Source organism: Haliotis rufescens, unplaced genomic scaffold (genome assembly GCF_023055435.1).
Source record: "Haliotis rufescens isolate VD_foot unplaced genomic scaffold, xgHalRufe1.0.p SCAF_22, whole genome shotgun sequence".
Taxonomy (NCBI): Eukaryota; Metazoa; Mollusca; class Gastropoda; order Lepetellida; family Haliotidae; genus Haliotis; species Haliotis rufescens.
The window spans coordinates 128315-149676 of NW_025963913.1; the positions used below are offsets into that span (position 1 = coordinate 128315).

The 21362-nt window shown below is 42.4% G+C and overlaps 1 protein-coding gene across 5 annotated transcripts in view; it reads left to right on the plus strand.

Annotated features, from left to right (window-relative positions):
* LOC124117384 overlaps positions 1 to 21362 on the plus strand; it is a 46266-nt gene that overhangs the window by 13698 nt on the left and 11206 nt on the right. For 4 of the 5 annotated variants that reach the window (XM_046479224.2, XM_046479225.2, XM_046479227.2 and 1 more), the window contains 11 exons: positions 3654 to 3721; positions 5921 to 6016; positions 6459 to 6554; positions 7957 to 8082; positions 8585 to 8780; positions 9667 to 9725; positions 10158 to 10286; positions 10777 to 10893; positions 11817 to 11913; positions 18227 to 19293; positions 19769 to 20187. In XM_046479224.2, coding sequence (XP_046335180.2) covers positions 3654 to 3721; positions 5921 to 6016; positions 6459 to 6554; positions 7957 to 8082; positions 8585 to 8780; positions 9667 to 9725; positions 10158 to 10286; positions 10777 to 10893; positions 11817 to 11913; positions 18227 to 19293; positions 19769 to 20187 — 2470 coding nt within the window. The remainder of the gene's footprint in view (positions 1 to 3653; positions 3722 to 5920; positions 6017 to 6458; positions 6555 to 7956; positions 8083 to 8584; positions 8781 to 9666; positions 9726 to 10157; positions 10287 to 10776; positions 10894 to 11816; positions 11914 to 18226; positions 19294 to 19768; positions 20188 to 21362) is intronic. The other variant, XM_046479226.2, reaches the window with a different exon arrangement.

Consider the following 21362-nt stretch of genomic DNA (forward strand, 5'->3'; position numbering starts at 1 on the left):
CCCTACACATGGGTTTATCAACTCAACACCCTACACGTGGGTTTATCAACTCAGCACCCTACATATGGGTTTATCAACTCTATACCCTACATATGGGTTTATCAACTCAGCACCCTACATATGGGTTTATCAACTCTATACCCTACACGTGGGTTTATCAACTCAGCACCCTACATATGCCTTTATCAACTCTATACCCTACACATGGGTTTATCAACTCTACACCCTACACATGGGTTTATCAACTCTACACCCTACACATGGGTTTATCAACTCTATACCCTACACATGGGTTTATCAACTCTATACCCTACACATGGGTTTATCAACTCTATGCCCTACACATGGGTTTATCAACTCTATACCCTACACATGGGTTTATCAACTCTATACCCTACACATGGGTTTATCAACTCAACACCCTACACGTGGGTTTATCAACTCAGCACCCTACATATGGGTTTATCAACTCTATACCCTACACGTGGGTTTATCAACTCAGCACCCTACATATGGGTTTATCAACTCTATACCCTACACGTGGGTTTATCAACTCAGCACCCTACATATGCCTTTATCAACTCTACACCCTACACATGGGTTTATCAACTCTACACCCTACACATGGGTTTATCAACTCTACACCCTACACATGGGTTTATCAACTCTACACCCTACACATGGGTTTATCAACTCTATACCCTACACATGGGTTTATCAACTCTATACCCTACACATGGGTTTATCAACTCTATGCCCTACACATGGGTTTATCAACTCTATACCCTACACATGGGTTTATCAACTCTATACCCTACACACGGGTTTATCAACTCAACACCCTACACGTGGGTTTATCAACTCAGCACCCTACATATGGGTTTATCAACTCTATACCCTACACGTGGGTTTATCAACTCAGCACCCTACATATGGGTTTATCAACTCAACACTCAACATTCATCTCAAATAGAGAAATTTAAGGAAAATTAATCACAGTGTGTCACATTACATGCAACTTTAGAACAATCTTGAAGACATCAATTCATCTGATATGTCTAAAACTCAAACAGTATATTCTGTGTAAACAGTAAACTCAACAGATGCATCAATTTAATGACAGTGTACTACAGCTCTTTATATCAATGTCACACAGAAATTTACTCTTGTTTTAATGAAACACGTTTTGATATTTGTATTACCGGTATGTATTTAATCATGACATACTTTGTTTAGTCTGACCATGCTGAAAACATACTTTCGCTAGAGTGAAATAAATAAGATTTTTATTAAAATAAGGTGAAATATCATGTTTTGTCATCCCTACAGTCAGTCTGCCTCATTGACACTATGGTAAGGTCATGAAGATCACAAAGAAAATATAAGGCTCGAATTTATTTTGTCAAATATAATGTTTATCTCTTCTTATTGTTTACTAAAGTTGATATCTTGACTTAAAAATATTAACTTTGTCACATCACAAGATGAGATAAATTCATGCTATCATTGTTATTTGACAAGGAAATAAAATTTCTTCCATGTATTTATATTTTTTTATATTTCTCGTTTTGATTGAATTATAAAAATTATCAAAATGATCACACCACTTGACTTGATTGAAATAAACTAAAGTTCTAAAGATTGTTAACAATAGTAAAATATTACATCATAACAATATAATTATTGCAAAATGACAGAGTAAGCACAACTATATTCTTACATATAAATTGATATGATTAATAATCAATAATACATGGCAATTGCTTACACAAAAGAAATCATTTTGTTTTTAAAGTTTCAAAACATGTTTGTGGCCATAAAGCCAGATGGGTTTCACAATTAAACAAAGAGAATAAATGAGTTATGATTGCAATACGCATTGGAATTAGAAATAATTCTGTTTATACTTTAAGTTTATAGTAATGTCAATATCAATTTATGCATTTGAAATATTTGAATACAAACTGTTAAAGAGTTATCTGTTTGTGTAAATTATATAAAGATCACATGTAGATTGAACATTTACTTGCCATTAATTAATTGGGTTTTTGTTCATTTCATGACATAATTAATTTGGTACAGTAAAGTAAATATCATTTTGGTAGATAATTGTTTACAAAATTACACCTTTTATGTAATAATTCAGTTGAAATATTACACCTCATGGTATCTAATCTGTCAACATTGAGAATCAAAATAACAACTTTCACAATATCGACAGCACAAGTAGATCTAGAGGTCTAATATTTTATTGGAATGCATTTGAGTCCATTACAATTTACATCAAATACGCAACTGATGCAAAATTCTGATTTATTACGATTGTAAATTCTCAGTAGGTTACAATTTGATACATTATATCAACATATCAATTTAGTTAGTTTCTAACATATATATCTAGATATAGTCAAAAGGTCAATATTTCGACTTCAAGTACAACCCGCAAAGTTATTTAAACTCACAATAAATAGTTTGGCTTAAGGTGTGTAAACAATGAATTATTCTTTACAAGATCTCAGTAGCATTTGTATTTAGTCTGTTCAGCTACCATAAACTGCACCGGGAGTTACCAGGTGGCCATGGATATTTTAAAATGAAATCACAACAGAACGGCCAGACTCAAATTTATATCGGTAAGGAGACCAGATAACAGTAGAATAGTTTGTCAATGATAAGAATAAGAACATTGTTCAATACTTACGATAAATGTACATGGATGGTTAATTGTCACAGTTTGTCCCGATTGCGTGCCTTGTTGACATCTCCATGTGCTATCCAGCCTTCACCTTCTGCTCTCCAAACCTTGCTTTCAAACCGGAAGTAGCGAAATGTGAAAAAGGTCAATACCCTACACATGGGTTTATCAACTCTATACCCTACACATGGGTTTATCAACTCAACACCCTACACATGGGTTTATCAACTCAACACCCTACACATGGGTTTATCAACTCAACACCCTACACATGGGTTTATCAACTCTACACCCTACACATGGGTTTATTAACTCAACACCCTACACATGGGTTTATCAACTCAATAACCAACACATGGGTTTATCAACTCAATACCCTACACATGGGTTTATCAACTCAGCACCCTACACATGGGTTTATTAACTCAACACCCTACACATGGGTTTATCAACTCAACACCCTACACATGGGTTTATCAACTCAACACCCTACACATGGGTTTATTAACTCAATACCAAACACATGGGTTTATCAACTCTACACCCTACACATGGGTTTATTAACTCAATACCAAACACATGGGTTTATCAACTCAACAGCCTACACATGGGTTTATTAACTCAATACCCAACACATGGGTTTATCAACACTACACATAATCTGGACTCGTCCCAGCCCTACAAGAATGGTAGTTGTCAGGACCTCACATAACTGAATTACTAAAGCGACTGTTAACCCAACTCACTGCTGTACAGCTAACATCTCACAAACTTATATAAGCACACCTGCGTCTCCCACTGACAAAAAGCTTCATCTTTCCCAAACATTAACAAGTTCTGCATTGTGCATGCTGTGGCAGCCAGAGAGTTGTGTAACACTCTGAACACTGACTCCTATACATGCCAGCCTAAGTCGGTAGGGGCTGGTCCAGTAACACTGTCAACTGTGTATTTTCAGAAAGTGGGGATGTAAAGAAGGACATTGGCCACATCCTTGACTTCATCACAAGAATGAAGCGACTCAAAGTAAGCAGATGGGGTGGTGGTGTGTATCAGCCATACTGTATGTGATGTACCAGCTTTCATGGGGAATTAGTGTCTGGACAGTTGTGTGTGATGTACCAGCTTTCATGGGGGATTAGTGTCTGGACAGTTGTATGTGATGTACCAGCTTTCATGGGTGATTAGTGTCTGGACAGTTGTATGAGATGTACCAGCTTTCATGGGGATTAGTGTCTGAACAGTTGTATGTGATGTACCAGCTTTCATGGGGGATTAGTGTCTGGACAGTTGTGTGTGATGTACCAGCTTTCATGGGGGATTAGTGTCTGGACAGTTGTATGTGATGTACCAGCTTTCATGGGGGATTAGTGTCTGGACAGTTGTATGTGATGTACCAGCTTTCATGGGTGATTAGTGTCTGGACAGTTGTATGAGATGTACCAGCTTTCATGGGGGATTAGTGTCTGGACAGTTGTATGAGATGTACCAGCTTTCATGGGGGATTAGTGTCTGGACAGTTGTATGTGATGTACCAGCTTTCATGGGTGATTAGTGTCTGGACAGTTGTATGAGATGTACCAGCTTTCATGGGGGATTAGTGTCTGGACAGTTGTGTGAGATGTACCAGCTTTCATGGGGGATTAGTGTCTGGACAGTTGTGTGAGATGTACCAGCCTTCATGGGGGATTAGTGTCTGGACAGTTGTATGTGATGTACCAGCTTTCATTGGGGATTAGTGTCTGGACAGTTGTGTGTGATGTACCAGCTTTCATAGGGGATTAGTGTCTGGACAGTTGTATGTGATGTACCAGCTTTCATGGGTGATTAGTGTCTGGACAGTTGTATGAGATGTAACAGCTTTCATGGGGGATTAGTATCTGGACAGTTGTATGTGATGTACCAGCTTTCATGGGGGATTAGTGTCTGGACAGTTGTGTGTGATGTACCAGCTTTCATGGGGGATTAGTGTCTGGACAGTTGTATGTGATGTACCAGCTTTCATGGGTGATAAGTGTCTGGACAGTTGTATGTGATGTACCAGCTTTCATGGGGGATTAGTGTCTGGACAGTTGTATGTGATGTACCAGCTTTCATGGGGGATTAGTGTCTGGACAGTTGTATGTGATGTACCAGCTTTCATGGGTGATTAGTGTCTGGACAGTTGTATGAGATGTACCAGCTTTCATGGGGGATTAGTATCTGGACAGTTGTGTGTGATGTACCAGCTTTCATGGGGGATTAGTGTCTGGACAGTTGTATGTGATGTACCAGCTTTCATGGGGGATTAGTGTCTGGACAGTTGTATGTGATGTACCAGCTTTCATGGGGGATTAGTGTCTGGACAGTTGTATGTGATGTACCAGCTTTCATGGGGGATTAGTGTCTGGACAGTTGTATGAGATGTACCAGTTTCATGGGGGATTAGTGTCTGGACAGTTGTATGTGATGTACCAGCTTTCATGGGTGATTAGTGTCTGGACAGTTGTATGTGATGTACCAGCTTTCATGGGGGATTAGTGTCTGGACAGTTGTATGTGATGTACCAGCTTTCATGGGGGATTAGTGTCTGGACAGTTGTATGTGATGTACCAGCTTTCATGGGTGATTAATGTCTGGACAGTTGTATGTGATGTACCAGCTTTCATGGGTGATTAGTGTCTGGACAGTTGTATGAGATGTACCAGCTTTCATGGGGGATTAGTGTCTGGACAGTTGTATGTGATGTACCAGCTTTCATGGGGGATTAGTGTCTGGACAGTTGTATGAGATGTACAAGCTTTCATGGGTGATTAGTGTCTGGACAGTTGTATGAGATGTACCAGCTTTCATGGGGATTAGTATCTAAATGGTTACTAGTCCCAGCAAGTTGCATTAAAATCCCTTATGACCAGCTTGATGTCTGCTAATTGAGTATGTATCATGTGTATCAGTCTTGCATGACTACCCCAATATCACAAAGTGTCTCAGTTTTAACAAGGCACATATCACAATGTTTAGAGTCTGTATGTTTACTCCAATGGAATGTGTTTTATAGTCTTAAATAAGAAAATACTTGGTTTGTGTACGTTCCCTAATTTCAATGAACGTGTTAGCAATGTCAGAACTATGTTGATGTTTTTAATCTCAGATCTTCGTATAGTTGTATCTTTTGTTAAAGCGAATATCTTCAACACTGCAACTTATGTCTTCAGAGTTTTCATATCAGAGTTACCTCCCTTCCAGATCTGTGGCAGCAAGGAGTCAGTTGGTTCCAGCAATATTGATATGAACCAGCTTACATTTGATCTCACATTGTTCAAGTCGATACAGTATTTAGAGGTGAGTCTCAGACATTGACACATACAAGCCAAGATTATTTGATATGAACAACCACATGGTCATGCTCCTGTTTCTAATACAGCGAGGGGCGGTCGGGTGGCCTAGTGGTTAAAGCATTCGCTCGTCACGCCGAAGACCCGGGTTCGATTCCCGACATGGGTACAATGTGTGAAGCCCATTTCTGGTGTCCCCCGCTGTGATATTGCTGGAATATTGCTAAAAGCGGCGTAAAACCATACTCACGCACTCACTCACTCACTCACTCACTCACTCACTCACTCACTCACTCACTCTAATAAAGCGACATCCTCACATATATTCCATTAATGTTTGTGGAGTTTCTAGTTAGCAGATAAATTTTTCATGATTGCTACAGCTTCACATGAGCATTTAGCTCTTTAAATTATTTACATTAACTGATTAATAATGTTTTTGTTTTCAGATTTTGAATTGTAGTCCAAGGAATATTGTTGGCTTAGAAACAATAAAACAGACACTCAAGGAATTCCAGCTATGCAGATCAACTAAAACAATACGAGTGGGTAACTTTTCACAAATACTTGTTGCTCCTGTGGTTTCTCTGGGTCCCCATGACCTCCTACTTGTTGGAAGAGACGACTATGAAGGGGATTAGGCGGGCAGATTCTGTGACTCGGAGCCCCCTTGGGGATCCCAGACTCGAATAGGTCCCTAGTTTCCTATACTTTGAATTAGATTTGACTAAATGGATAGGTGGAAATGTTGTGAAAGGCCTAATAAAATGCCTTTTTCTGCAGATATTTTTAAAGCTCTATTGTTTGAATAATTATGTATGACAAGTGATGACAATCTAATGACATCAGTGTATGGCCACTGTGAGCAGCGTTCAGGGAGGAGAATTTGCTTTTTTGTTGTTGTTATGTTGAAGTCTGCCTAGGGACATCGTGTCTGGTTTGTATGCAGGACACTTCTTTGGATTGTACTTGAAATGCTTGCCTCTAGTATTGAAGGTCAAATTCATTCGCAAGGTCATAAACTAAAAATGTATTATATTTGTGATAACCCAAAAAGCGTTTGCTGAAATATAATGGAATTCTGTGCAGATTATCCTTAGGGCTGGGCACTGAATTGGTTGGCTTTTGAGTGACCTTCATTGAAGTTCCTGAGGCAGTGGACTTTCTGTTTCCAAGTTGTACCGCATGGGCATGTTTGTGATTTCATTAAGCTGGAGGGGGCACGGGTGGCCCAATCATCTAAGGCGCGGCGATTCGCTGTGCAGAGTTGCGTCCCCTGGACATGCCAGAAACCTATGATTGTGGGTTCGAATTCCGGATCACCCCGATTATGTTTCTAGGTTTGTCAGCACCATACTCGTGCTCGTGGGTTTCACCAAAGTGGTAAATGTCTGAGACCTGCATCGCTTCGGGCTTTCCTCCCACATCAAGCTGACACGCCATGATATAACTGGAATAATGTTAAAAGCAGCGTTAAACCCAACTCACTCACTCACTCATTAAGCTGGAAGAGCTCATAACAAAGGGAGCTTGATGCACAATTTTAAAGAATTCAGGAAAAGTTAAGGAGGGGTCTGCTTCTGTTTGTTTAATACAAACACCTTTCTAGATGTTCATGCTTTCAGTCACTTGTTTGCGTGGGACGGACTCACTTACAGGCTGCCATGATGTGGCTGGAATATTGCTGGCTGCAGAGTTAAACGTTTTCTCCTGCACTTCCATTTGTGTTGTTGATCCAGGTAATGGGAAAGTGTGATGAACTAATGCCATAGCCTCTAGTCTGTTACGCCAAGGTGATTACAAGTCAAATAGTGCCACAAAAATTGAGAGATTGCAAGAATGTTGGCTTGTGATGTCTTATCTGTTATTTGTAGTGTCAAGGCATTTGGATATTATAATGTTCACCTTTGAGGAAATTATACATGTGGAGACATGTGTTAATTGCAGGAATTCCTCCTTCAAGACATTCCAGCCTGGCGCGGGGAGGATGGCACTCTGCTGGTGTCGTACTGGGAGCTTGTGGAGGAGGCCGACATGAGCCACAACTTCATTGTTGACATTGACGACAGTGTGGTGAGTAGGAGTTGAACCAGGATCTGCTTATTTGGGGTTCAATCCCAGACTTACCTGATTTGGATGTTTCACAGGGTGTGATTTCCCCTTGACAAGACTGCATTGGTCCTGGTTAAAATCGGCTAATCCAGCCTTAGTTTATAATCAGACTGCCCTGAGTGCAACTGGTAAAATATTGAGGCTCATGTTGTGAATCATTGGATTGTCTGGTACAGACTTGATCATTTACAGACAGCCGTCATATAGCTGGAATATTGCTGAGTGCTGCGTTAAACAACAAACAAACAAACAAACAACGACTAACGGGATCGGGTAGTCAGGCTCGCTGACTTGGTTGATGCATGTCATCGTATCCCAATTGCGTGGATAGATGCTCATCACATCAATCACTGGATTGTCTGGTCCAGACTTGATTATTTACAGACTGCCGTCATATGGCTGGAATATTGCTGAGTGCAGCATTATAACTACAAACAATCAATCCACACTGATGATGTTGCAGCAACTGATGCCGAAGGTGGAGCATCTGGACCTCAGTCACAACCAGCTGACAAGCATCCAACATCTACAGTGGCTCAGCCACCTCACCTTCCTCGACATCTCCCACAACAACATCCACAACCTGGACTCCCTGCACACCAAGCTGGGCAACCTGAAGACCCTCAAGCTGGCTGGCAACAAGCTTGGGAGCCTGCAGGGTAGGCAGTTGTAGGACATCGTAGGAACAGGAGAGCAGGGCCCACTTGCACAAAGCGACCGTAGCGCTACGACGATCGTAACTAGCATACTTTAACATAGACTTTCAATAATCATAGCGCTAAGAGCTCTTTGTGCAAGTCGCCCCGGGGAGAAAGGGTAGTCAGTGTTCGAAATTTAGCATGAAAGTCAAGGGGTCCGTGTCATGTCCCTAATGTTACAAGGTAAAGATTTTGGGGTCCATAGATTCAAGTAATAGGAGAAGATCATGAGCACCCCTGGATCCCCCTTCAATGTGAACACTGGTTATGGTAAAGGATTAACAGTGTTTGTTTAATGCAGCAAGTGTTGGATAGGTTGTATGCTTACACCTCTGAAACTTAAGCTATTATTTTACAGTTATTGGAATATGTGTTCTCATGTTACAGTTATTGGAATATGTGTTCTTATTTTACAGTTATTGGAATAAGTGTTCTCATGTTACAGTTATTGGAATAAGTGTTCTCATGTTACAGTTATTGGAATATGTGTTCTCATGTTACAGTTATTGGAATATGTGTTCTTATTTTACAGTTATTGGAATATGTGTTCTTATTTTACAGTTATTGGAATATGTGTTCTTATTTTACAGTTATTGGAATATGTGTTCTTATTTTACAGTTATTGGAATATGTGTTCTTATTTTACAGTTATTGGAATATGTGTTCTTATTTTACAGTTATTGGAATATGTGTTCTTATTTTACAGTTATTGGAATATGTGTTCTTATTTTACAGTTATTGGAATATGTGTTCTTATTTTACAATATTGGAATATGTCTTTTTTTACAGTAATTGGAATATGTGTTCTCATTTTACAGTTACTGGAATATGTCTTCTCATTTTACAGGATTTTCAAAGTTGTTTAGCCTGGAGATTCTTGACGTTAGCAACAATGAAATTGGACAGGTAAGACATTGCCTCATAAACATGTATATTGTAACAAGCTCTCCTTTTGCTAAGTGGATAAACATTTAATTATCAGTTCACAAGTTTGCTGAAAAAATATTTTCATAAGGTTTTACAAAGGCTAGAAATGCTGGATGCTCTGAAAAATAGTGCATTTTGGTTGAAAGAAATTGTTTGGCACCTCCGTTGTGAGAAGTGATGAGGACAAATAATTTATTCTTTGGTCCCTTATCTTTAAACAACTTCATGTGCAGTTGAAGCAGCCTAGCACCACTAGTGCTGTTGGAGTGGTTCAACCAGCTGAGTTGTGTATCATTGCACTTCAATACTCTGTGATACTCTTGACCTCTGATGTAAAGCCTGTTTGTGGTTTGCCCAGCTGACAGCAAGTTAGCAAATGTGGTAACAAAGACGTTATGATGTTGTCTCCAGGTGTCTGATATTAAGCCTATCGGTGGCCTGCCATGTTTGGAAAACCTGCTGTTGACTGGCAACCCAGTGACCATCGTGCTGGACTACCGGACCAAGGTCCTTGAGGTGTTTGGGGACCGGGTCAATGAGGTAGGTACAGGATGACATAACAAATACTGTTAGTCTTAATGATAATAGTGCTTGACATGGGACGTGACGTCCCAAGATATCAGTACATGACATGACTATGTCACGTCCCATGACATCAGTACATGACATGGCTGTATGTGACGACCCATGACATCAGTACATGACATGACTACGTGACATCCCATGACATCAGTACATGACATGGCTGTATGTGACAACCCATGACATCAGTACATGACATGACTATGTGATGTCCCATGACATCAGTACATGACATGACTACGTGATGTCCCATGACATCAGTACATGACATGGCTATACGTGACAACCCATGACATCAGTAAATGACATGACTATGTGACGTCCCTTGACATCAGTACATGGCATGGCTGCACATGACATCCCATGACATCAGTAAATGACATGACTATGTGACGTCCCATGACATCAGTACATGACTATACGTGACAACCCATGACATTATGTGCAGGTGGTGCTGGACAAGCAGAAGCCGAGCCAGAAGGAGCTGGACACAGTGGCCGTGTTGCAGGCTCTCCAGAAGGCCCGCGACAACAAGGACAAGGTGAAGAGGCTCACCCCTAAAAAGGTCAGTAAGCTTGCCGACACGCTGGAAAACATGGGGATGAGGCTGGTGAAGGGCTGCAAGCATGTTGGAGTTATTCCCCTTGGAAGCATATGGGAGTTATTCCCCTTTATTCTGCTTGTATGGCTGGTTGTCAATACTTGGCATTCATGATCCTGAATAGAATGCTAAAAACACGTCTTTACATGATGCATCAGTTCCAATTAACTTGGACAATTCTTTAAAATTTAAAATATTTTATTAATGTTTAAATTGGGTATCAAATCAGGTTATTACCATTTGAATTTTGCATAACCATTTCCCTATGTTTGTAGCCTTTACTTGCAATTATTGTGACCCTATACAGTGACCAGGTTGAGCTCACAAGCAGGAATTATTATGATGATGCATGAAATTTCTGGCAAACAATAAGCCGCCTACTGTAAATAATCACCTACACTAACATACCAGTCTGCCTGGACCCTGTTCTGTTTGTCCAGCTCTCGATTCTGCAGTGGTAACAACATCCACATCAAAGAAACATTTTCTATCTGCTTTTATACTGAACATGAACATTTCAACTCTTGATGTTCAGTCAGACCAATCTATGTTTTCTTTTTTGTTTTATAGACAAGCCTAACCTAAATTTTGTAAAATGGTCGAATATGTTTGATGTAATTTTTTTTTTTTATCATATTTTATTTTGCTTAAATTTTCATGTCTGGTGTTTCTGATAATTAACATCAAATGAGACTTTTTTATAGTAAGTATTTCTTTACCCCCGGTCGGTTGATACTGTGACCACTAACAGCTGAAACTAGAAAAGAAACAGGTCTTGCCTATCAACAGGATAAGTTTTGAGTCATTGCCTGAGATTTGGGTTGTTTTTGCTTAACTTCTCACACCTCCCTGTGAATATGCTAACAAATGGATTGTATGCTTCCTAGACGGCCTCCAGTGCAAGTTTAACAGACTCTGAATACAGTAGGACTCCCCCCAACCTGTCGGGGGAAGCCAGAAATGGCACAACTTCCCCATCCTCAGGTAATCAAGTATGTATCTCACCCTCCTCTGTACACTGCATGCTAGCTTCGGGAGCCTTGACAGAATGACTGCGCTGTCACAAACTGCTATCAGCTTTCTTTTGTGTTATGTAGAGGTACACTTCAGAGGTATGGTGTTTTATTCCCTTATACATACTAACAACGGTATGCTTGTCCACCATCACTTGCACTCCCAAGTTTCATGGGAGTGCATAATCCTGTGGAGAATCGGGCTGTGGGGTAGGTACCCTTAGTGTGTGTTCATCATGTTTTGACAGAGATTCAATCGCCATCACAGGTACAATGTGTGAAAGATTTGGGCGTGGGTGTGTGTGGGGGGGGGGCTTCGGAACAAAATGATTTGAATATTGCAAAATTGATGAAACTATACTGACACCGTAACATATTATATTTGGGATATTTGTTACATTTTACCACTTTCCGAATGGCATTGTGTGTTCATGGCATCGGCTATTGGAGCTGTGCCAATTTACACTTGTCAGAGGGGTACACAAAGAATGTGACCTAGGTTACCAGTTGTTGGACATTCATTTTTGTGGAAGCATCAGTGGCTGAGTAGGTTAGATCGCTGACTTTGTGTGCTGGCGATTAGGTGCCTCACTCTGGCAGTGTGGTTTTGAATCCCGGACAGGACTCAACCCAAACAAGTACAAGAATCTGTACTTTACTAAGAAAATGTTATCCCAAATATAACATTTGTTACATTTGACCACTTTCTAAATGGCATTGTGTGTTACATACTGACACGATTGAGATATGAATTCCTCGACCACAGTGATGAAGTGACCCTAATGGCTACTACTTGGCCGGAGAGTTGAATAATGGTGGTGGACAACTCTGATGTGTAGCCTGGCTGTGTTAGTGTGTGATCACACCCTGATCAGAGGCTCTCACTATCGACCACTGGCTTCCCTACATTTTGAAGGTGGCATATATGGTTTAAATCCCCTTCACTCACTCACTCAGTATTCCTACATTGGACGAGGAACTTCTGGATGAGACATTTAAGGCAGTTGACATATTCCTGCACTGACACCATGAATGGGTATTTAACACTGAGTTACTTGAATCCTTACCGGTAGACAAATCCACGGATACCTGATCTACCTCCTGGGGCTCAGTGGTCTGAGACACTGTGCTATAAATGCAGCCCTAGATTTGCAGTGGGCATGATCGGCACCATGCCCATACTTATGGCTAAATGGTAAATACATCTCAACATCACTGTGGGCTTTGCTCCCCCACCAAGCTGACATGCCAGGGTGTTTCTGGATTCAAAATATTGTGCTTATATGAGTACATAAATATGAATGGATAATTTGAACTGTGAAACATGTTGGATGCAAGAAAGTTTGACTGTTTGAATCTTTAGACTTATCAAACCCCCTTGAAGATCAGGGTTAGGGTTGGTCTTCATGATCAGCAACTCGTCCTCATCATGATGTGACTAATGGTCCGAATGCACCATTAATCAACAAACGGGACTTATCAAAATTGTAGATAGATGTATCTTTTCTGTTAGGAAAGACACTAAAAAGTTCAAGGTGTCAGATTTTCTTCAGTATCTGACACTCGATCAATCTGGCAGTCAGTCACACTGGTATTCTCTCACTCACACAGGTATGTCTCACTCACTCTAGCACTCACACTGGAATTCTTTCACTCACACAGGTATGTCTCACTCACTCTAGCACACCAACTGGTATTCTCTCACTCACACAGGTATGTCTCACTCACTCTAGCACACCAACTGGAATTCTTTCACTCACACAGGTATGTCTCACTCACTCTAGCACTCACACTGGAATTCTTTCACTCACACTGGCCCCTGTTCACTGCAGCCCTCACACAGGTATGTCTCACTGACACAGGTATGTCTCACTGACACAGGTATGTCTCACTGACACAGGTATGTCTCACTCACACAGGTATGTCTCACTCACACAGGTATGTCTCACTCACACAGGTATGTCTCACTCACACAGGTATGTCTCACTCATTTTAGCACTCACACTGGAATTCTTTCACTCACACTGGCCCTCACTCACTCACTCTAGCACTCACCCTGATATTGTCTCACTCACACTGTTACTCACTCTGGCACTCAATCACCCTGGCATTCACACACTCCTTTGCTCACTCACTCACTCACTCACTCACTCACTCACTTGATCTGTAAGGCACACAAACAGGTCTAGTTTGACATAGTTTTTTATACATTTATATACAAATATAGTTTTCGCTGAAGGGTGTGTTGAGAATCAGTTTGTGATTTAGTGGTAAGATTGTAGGAATGAATAGACATAATTAAGAGGTCAGTGGTAGCCACTCGTTTATTGGCGCATCTATTGACACGGACCTGTCTGATGCCATGCCAAATGACATGTAAGATCCAATCTGTCATATATTAGTTCCCTCTTGGAGCTTAGGGAGGATATGTATAACATTGTCCCACCCTTCAGTACTGTCACATGTTCAAATGTTAGCATTCAAAAATATATTGTTTCTATATATTTTACTTCTTTCCTTTAGCATTTCTGATATCTTCGTCATGAACCAAAAGAGTAATTTTTTTAACTTATCCTGTGTTATTCCTTAATGCATTTTACTGTTTTCTTTCGACTAAAACAAAGCTCTGTGAGGTCCAGCCGAAAAAAACCAACCTGTTGTGAGGCAGACCCTCCACAGTGCCCATGTGACCATGGAAGTGCTGACATCAGGTTTCTGCACATCACTGTTGTGTTTGAACTTTGTTCCAGCTATCTGCTGACATCCTTTGTGTTGTTGTATATTCTACTTCTGATTTATAACCTTCCAATGTCTTGTGACTTCATGTCTTGCCATTAATGTGTGCCATTGAATTAATATGTTGCGTTTGGAAGTGGCTATTAGTCACGGTAAATATCATGCAGATTGCTGTCTCAATCAGCCATTTTGAATTCTTTGAATTCTCGTGTGTCAGTGTCATTTCTCCTCGTTGTTTTGTACACATTATGATTACCGCCTCTGCTTAAATTGCAGATTTATGCCCCATTGCATTAAGTGCCTAGGTAACAAGTCAGGCAGGGATCCTCACCCCTTGTGTTTGGATTGCACCGATCCCTGTGCAGAAGCTGATAAGTGTAGCTCTTGCTCTCCCCTCTCTCCTACAGCCTTCAAAAAGTACCTGAGGGTACTGAGGAAGAGCCGTACGCAGCAGGCAGGCAGACACACTAAGATATCTGACTCCCAAGAGAATCCTTCAACTGCTTGTCAACAATTGAGCATTTACCTACTCCTGATGACTACACAGGTGCCAACGACTATACAGATGCATCCAAGGAGAGGACGATAGACACTTCCATGACCACCCAGGTGCTGGCGCCACCCTTGGCGCCGCCAACCTCCGAGATGACAGCTCTTACCCAGGCTCATCACGTATCTTCAGCGCCTCTGAGCAGCTACACAGCACCCTCAGCACCTACAGATGTCTTTCCAGGAAGCGCGGCCTCATCATTTACAGGCACCATACATTGACTCGTCCTGGATGCAGATATTTCTGTAGTCCATGTTCCAGCAGTCAATGTCCCCGCAGCTGATGCCTACATCCCTCTGACTTCCCAGATGACAACGCTTGCCCAAGGTATTAGCTACCGTCAGCATCTCTGAGCATCTACATGGTGCCTCTGGGATTTGATCTGCCATCTGGTTTCCCATCTGCACAGATGCCCTTCCAGCATGTGCCGCCTGAGCCTTTACAGGCGCCCTTGGCCTTAGCCTTTGCAGACGCTTCCACAGAGAGGGCGATAGTACTCTCATAGAATTTATTTTGTGTTACTTCAGGTAGACATGATATGTTGCAAAACTTGAAGACCATCACATTCATGATCGATTGGACATTTGACAGATTTGTAATATGCTACCGGGTATCTCTCAGGTTCATTGTTCACAGGACATGACCAGGCGTCATGTATTCAACACAGAACTTGGAAACACCTAAAGTTGGCTTTTTAACTTTACAGTCTTGTAGATATCCTGACCTAAATGGGCTACCGGCAGTTCATCAGCCGCTTACACTTTGCCAGTGGCAAATGCTTCTGGGGCTGCTCATGATGATACAGGATCTGACATCAAGGGGACGCCTCCGGCTGCACCCAATCGGACCTCAAACCTCATCTCCTGTGGTGGATGGTGCAGTCTTAGGTATGTCTTAGGAAGAATCTCTACAGCGTTGGGGCGCTCATCTGGAGGTCAAGACAACCTCAGGTCTGTGGTCCCATGATCAGCGCACAGTGCATATAAACAAGTTGGAATTGGAAGCGCTCATTCTGACAGTATGCCACTTGCGAAACCATCTCCAGAACGCTATGTTAGCCATATCAACAGACGATATCACTGTGGTTTGGTGTCTGCGCAACCAGTGGACTCTTATGATGACAAGTGGCGTTCATTGATTCCTTTAGCAAGGAGAAATATCAGGATCCCACTTGAGGGTCCCATCAGTTCATGGCTGAATTACTTATGTTGCTGCACAGCAGACAGCACTTCAAGACCATCACTACCTTCCTGGTGGCCATTAACTCAGGGTTGGCAGGTCTGGAGAATCATAAAATGACCAAGATTCCAGACCTGCAAGCTTTGCTGCGCTCCTTCAGATGGCCAGGTTCAGACCTCTTGTTTGGGATCTGAACGTGGTTCTCAGGTTTCTGTGTGGTCCTCCGATTGAGTCTATCCACTCAGATTCCTTCTTAAACCTCTTGGCTCCATCTGCCGTGGCAAGGGTTAGCGTGCTGCATGCTCTCAACCTCACCTAGGTCCGATTTGAGTGTAGGGCGCCGTTCACCTTGGTCTGTGCTGGGACTTCATTGCCAAGAATCAACTCTCAGGACAGCCTGACAGGTCCTTTGCCATCCCACCACTCTCCTCGATAGTGGGTGCTGAAGATGAGATGGAACTCCTTCTGTGCCCAGTTCGTGCACTTAGGGTGTGTATCTAAAACTCAATGTGCTGCCCAGAAACGTCTCCAGGACATCCACGACAGAAGTCAGTCATATCGCATTATCCTTATGGTTATGCACAGTCGACCTTCATGCTTATGAGGCCATTGGCCATGATCCTCCGAGGACCTACAGCCCTCATGAGATCCAGGGGGTCGCTTCTATGATGGCTTTCTACAGCAATTGCTCCACCAGATCTAGCCTGGAAGGATGTTTCTGGAGACCTTTGCAAGCCATTACCTACCTGAGGGACACAGCCTTGGAAAGCGTCAGAGGCGTACACAGTTTTGGCCCTCTGATTGCTGCTTAGCAGATCACACATCCCAGATGACATTGAAATTCTCCAGTTGTCCAGAGCTGGCCTTTTCCAACTCTCGCAGTGTTTCTCATGCCAGGTCGGGAGGTTTCTATGCTACAAGCATTGGCTCGGTAAGTCAGTCTTAGACTTATGCTGTCTTTTACCTGGGCCTTCCTACATTCCTCATACGCTCGACCATCCTCTGGCAGGAATGTTCCCCTGGTTTCCGATCAACGCAAATGATGTTTTGATGGTTACCTGGACCTTTGACGAGGTTTTTTCTGAAGATCTAGAACAAAAGTCAGTCGTAACACGACATCTGAGTGTTTGCCTCCACCATTGCTCTCCACAGCAACAGCTCCATCAGATCCATCATGGAAGGATGCTTCTAGAAATGAGACAGCCACTACATGCGGGATGTGGCCATGGAGGACGTTGAGGGCGTTGACAGTTTTGGTACCATGGTGGTCGCCCAACAGGTCACAACCCCAAACAACATTAATTTCTCCAGAGGCCGGAGCTGGCCTTCCAAACTCACTGGTGTTAATTTTTCACCCCAGACATGAAGGCGTACAAGCTGCAAGCATTAGCTTTGAATGGTCACATGGTTCCGTTTATTGCATGAATGCTGTGATGGTTATCTGGACTTTTTAACAAGGGTTTCTTGAACATCACATCTGAAGTTATGCCCTTCTCTGTTTCCCTCTGACAAAGATGCATTGAAGAGTAATGTAGCATAATTTAAAATTTTTAGTCAAATCTAAATGTTTTTTACATTTGTTTAATTATCCTGCATTACGACATTTAAAGTTGCCCAACTGTTGCAGTAATGTGTAGATACGTGACCTCGGCACTTTCGTGGGCACTGTGGAGGGTCTGAATAAATTCTTTCAGCTGGACCTCAAACAGCTTTGTTTTTCTGTCAAAAGAAAGCAGTTAATGTGGTATTGCAGAATTAGTATACAAATTTTAAAAATATTTAGATTTTACTAATATAAAATTTATGTTTCCTTTTTCAGTAGATCTAAGACATGGCAGCACACAAGCATTATCTGGATCCCCTCTGTGTTCATCTTATAATGGGTTCAGCAGCAGCCCCTTCTTTAGGCCAGAACATACTGGGCTTAGTAGCAGCCCTTTGTCAAGAACAGAACGGGCTGGTCTTAGTAGCAGCCCCTTGTCAAGAACAGAACAGGCTGGTCTTAGTAGCAGCCCAATGTTCAGGTCCGAACTAAGTAGCAGTTCCGTCACGGGACCAGCACATCCCGGGGCAGGTAACAGCCCTGTAACAAGAGCTGAACAGGCAGGGCTGACTCACAGCTCCCTCACCGGACCAGCACATCCCGGGCCAGTTAGCAGCCCTGTAACAAGAGCTGAACAGGCAGGGCTGACTCACAGCTCCCTCACCGGACCAGCACATCCCGGGCCAGTTAGCAGCCCTGTAACAAGAGCTGAACAGGCAGGGCTGACTCACAGCTCCCTCACCGGACCAGCACATCCCGGGCCAGTTAGCAGCCCTGTAACAAGAGCTGAACAGGCAGGGCTGACTCACAGCTCCCTCACCGGACCAGCACATCCCGGGCCAGTTAGCAGCCCTGTAACAAGAGCTGAACAGGCAGGGCTGACTCACAGCTCCCTCACTGGACCAGCACATCCCGGGGCAGGTAGCAGCCCTGTAACAAGAGCTGAACAGGCAGGGCTGACTCACAGCTCCCTCACCGGACCAGCACATCCCGGGCCAGTTAGCAGCCCTGTAACAAGAGCTGAACAGGCAGGGCTGACTCACAGCTCCCTCACCGGACCAGCACATCCCGGGCCAGTTAGCAGCCCTGTAACAAGAGCTGAACAGGCAGGGCTGACTCACAGCTCCCTCACCGGACCAGCACATCCCGGGCCCATAAGCAGCCAAGTAACAAGAGCTGAAGATGAAGGGCAAAGTAGCAGTCCGTCATCTAGGCCAGAAGAGATGGGGATGAGGAACAGTCCTCCGATGGACCTCTCCAGCAGCAGCCCCCCTACAAGATTAGCACAGATGGGGATCAGCAGATATGAGCAGATTGATGGCCTCACCACCTTCACACAGCAGGTTGATCACCAACTTCATCATGTGTCCTTTAAGTTTGTTAGTTTTGTTTGTTGTTTATTTCCGCCCTGAGCAATATTCCAGCTGTATGGCGGCGGTTTGTAAGTAATCGAGTCCGGACCAGACAGTCCAGTATTTGACATCATGAACATCGATCTACGCAATTGGGATACGATGACATGCATCAACCATGTGAGCGAGTCTGACTACCAGATCCTGTTGTTTGCTTCTTATGACAAGAATGAGTTGCTGAAGTTAAGTTCGAACCCAGATCTTCATGTATGTGCTTTAAGCGCCTGAAAGAACAATTGAAGTTCTGATAATTTTTTCTGTAATCACTTATTTCATTGTCAGTCATGGACCCTCTGTATGTAAAAACTACTTGTATCAAAAGGTTAAGGAGCCATTTAGGCTAAAAAAAGCATCATGACGACACTTATTAATACTATTTGACTATCTCTTTATCATTATTTTCCAGGAACCCACCTTGTCTTCCCCTGATATGCCACAGCTGAGTACAGTCACGTCAGCTGCAGATACGAAACACTTCATAAACACAGCTGACAAAGATAAACAGCCAGCTGACAATGATAAACAGCCAGCTGTCAATGATAAACAGCTAGCTGACAATGATGAACAACCAGCTGACATTGATAAACAACCAGATAACAATGATAAACAACCTGCTGACAATGATAAACAACCAGCTGACAATGATAAACAACCAGCTGACAATGATAAACAACCAGATAACAATGATAAACAACCAGCTGACAATGATAAACAACCAGCTGACAATGATATACAGCCAATAGACAAGGCACCAGGAGAGAGGCTGTTCGCAATTGGCAGCGGGGAAACTGGTGATAAAAGCATCCAGCCTCCCTCTGACAAAACGTAGGTAATAGCATTATCCTTTCACTGACATTGTTGAAGTGTTGAGAAGCACATGCACACCAATCTGCAGACACATGAAAGATACACACCTCTGCAAGACCTACTGTAGGGGAAAGGAATCCTTAAACATTGTTTCTATTGTAACAAATGTTATATTTGGGATAACACTTTCTTAGTAAAGTACAGATTCTCGTACTTTTTTGGGTTGAGTCCCAAAGTCCCTGACTTTGTTGTCGGACTTACATTTTTGTGGAAACCTCGGTGGCTGAGTGGGTTAGATCGCTGACTTAGTGTGCTGGCGATTAGGTGCCTGACTCTGGCAAGTGTGGGTTCGAATCCCGGACGGGACTCAACCCAAAAAGGAACGAGAATCTGTACTTTACTAAGAAAGTGTTATCCCAAATATAACATTTGTCACATTTGACCACTTTCTAAATGGCATTGTGTATTCATAGCTTTCGGCCATGGGAGTTGTGCCAATTTACACTTGTCAGAGGTGTACTCAAAGTACGTGATCTAGACTACCAGTTGTCTGACTTTCATTTTTGTGGAAGCCTCGGTGGCTGAGTGGGTTAGATCGCAGACTTAGTGTGCTGGCGATTAGGTACCTCACTCTGGCAAGTGTGGGTTCGAATCCCGGACGGGACTCAACCCCAAAAAGTACGAGAATCTGTACTTTACTAAGAAAGTGTTATCCCAAATATAACATTTGTTACATTTGACCACTTTCTAAATGGCATTGTGTATTCATTGTTTCCATTGTGTGCTGTGAGCAGCCACATATCTGCAGATTAAGGCAGTTTTCCCTTTTACCGGTAATTACCCAGTACCAGTTTTTTACCGGTAAAATTAGGCTTGGACCGAGAATTCATGTGACTGCCAAGTCCCTGTGGACCGGCAAATAGAGTACCTTATAAATCTTTGTTGTTGAACAAAACATCGGCGATAATCATATAAGTATATTTTTTCTAAATAAATCAGCTGGTCTGTCACCATCAGGGTTTCCTCTTGTCAATTATAGTGCAAGGAAATAACATTTTGCCTTGCTTCGAGGTTAATTATTTATTTTTAGCGACTTAGTCACGTAATATTAAAAAAAAGGAGAAATTCGTGACTGGACTTTGTGTGAATGACGTGTAGATCTAACTAAGTTACTTCAGAGATAACGTCATTAC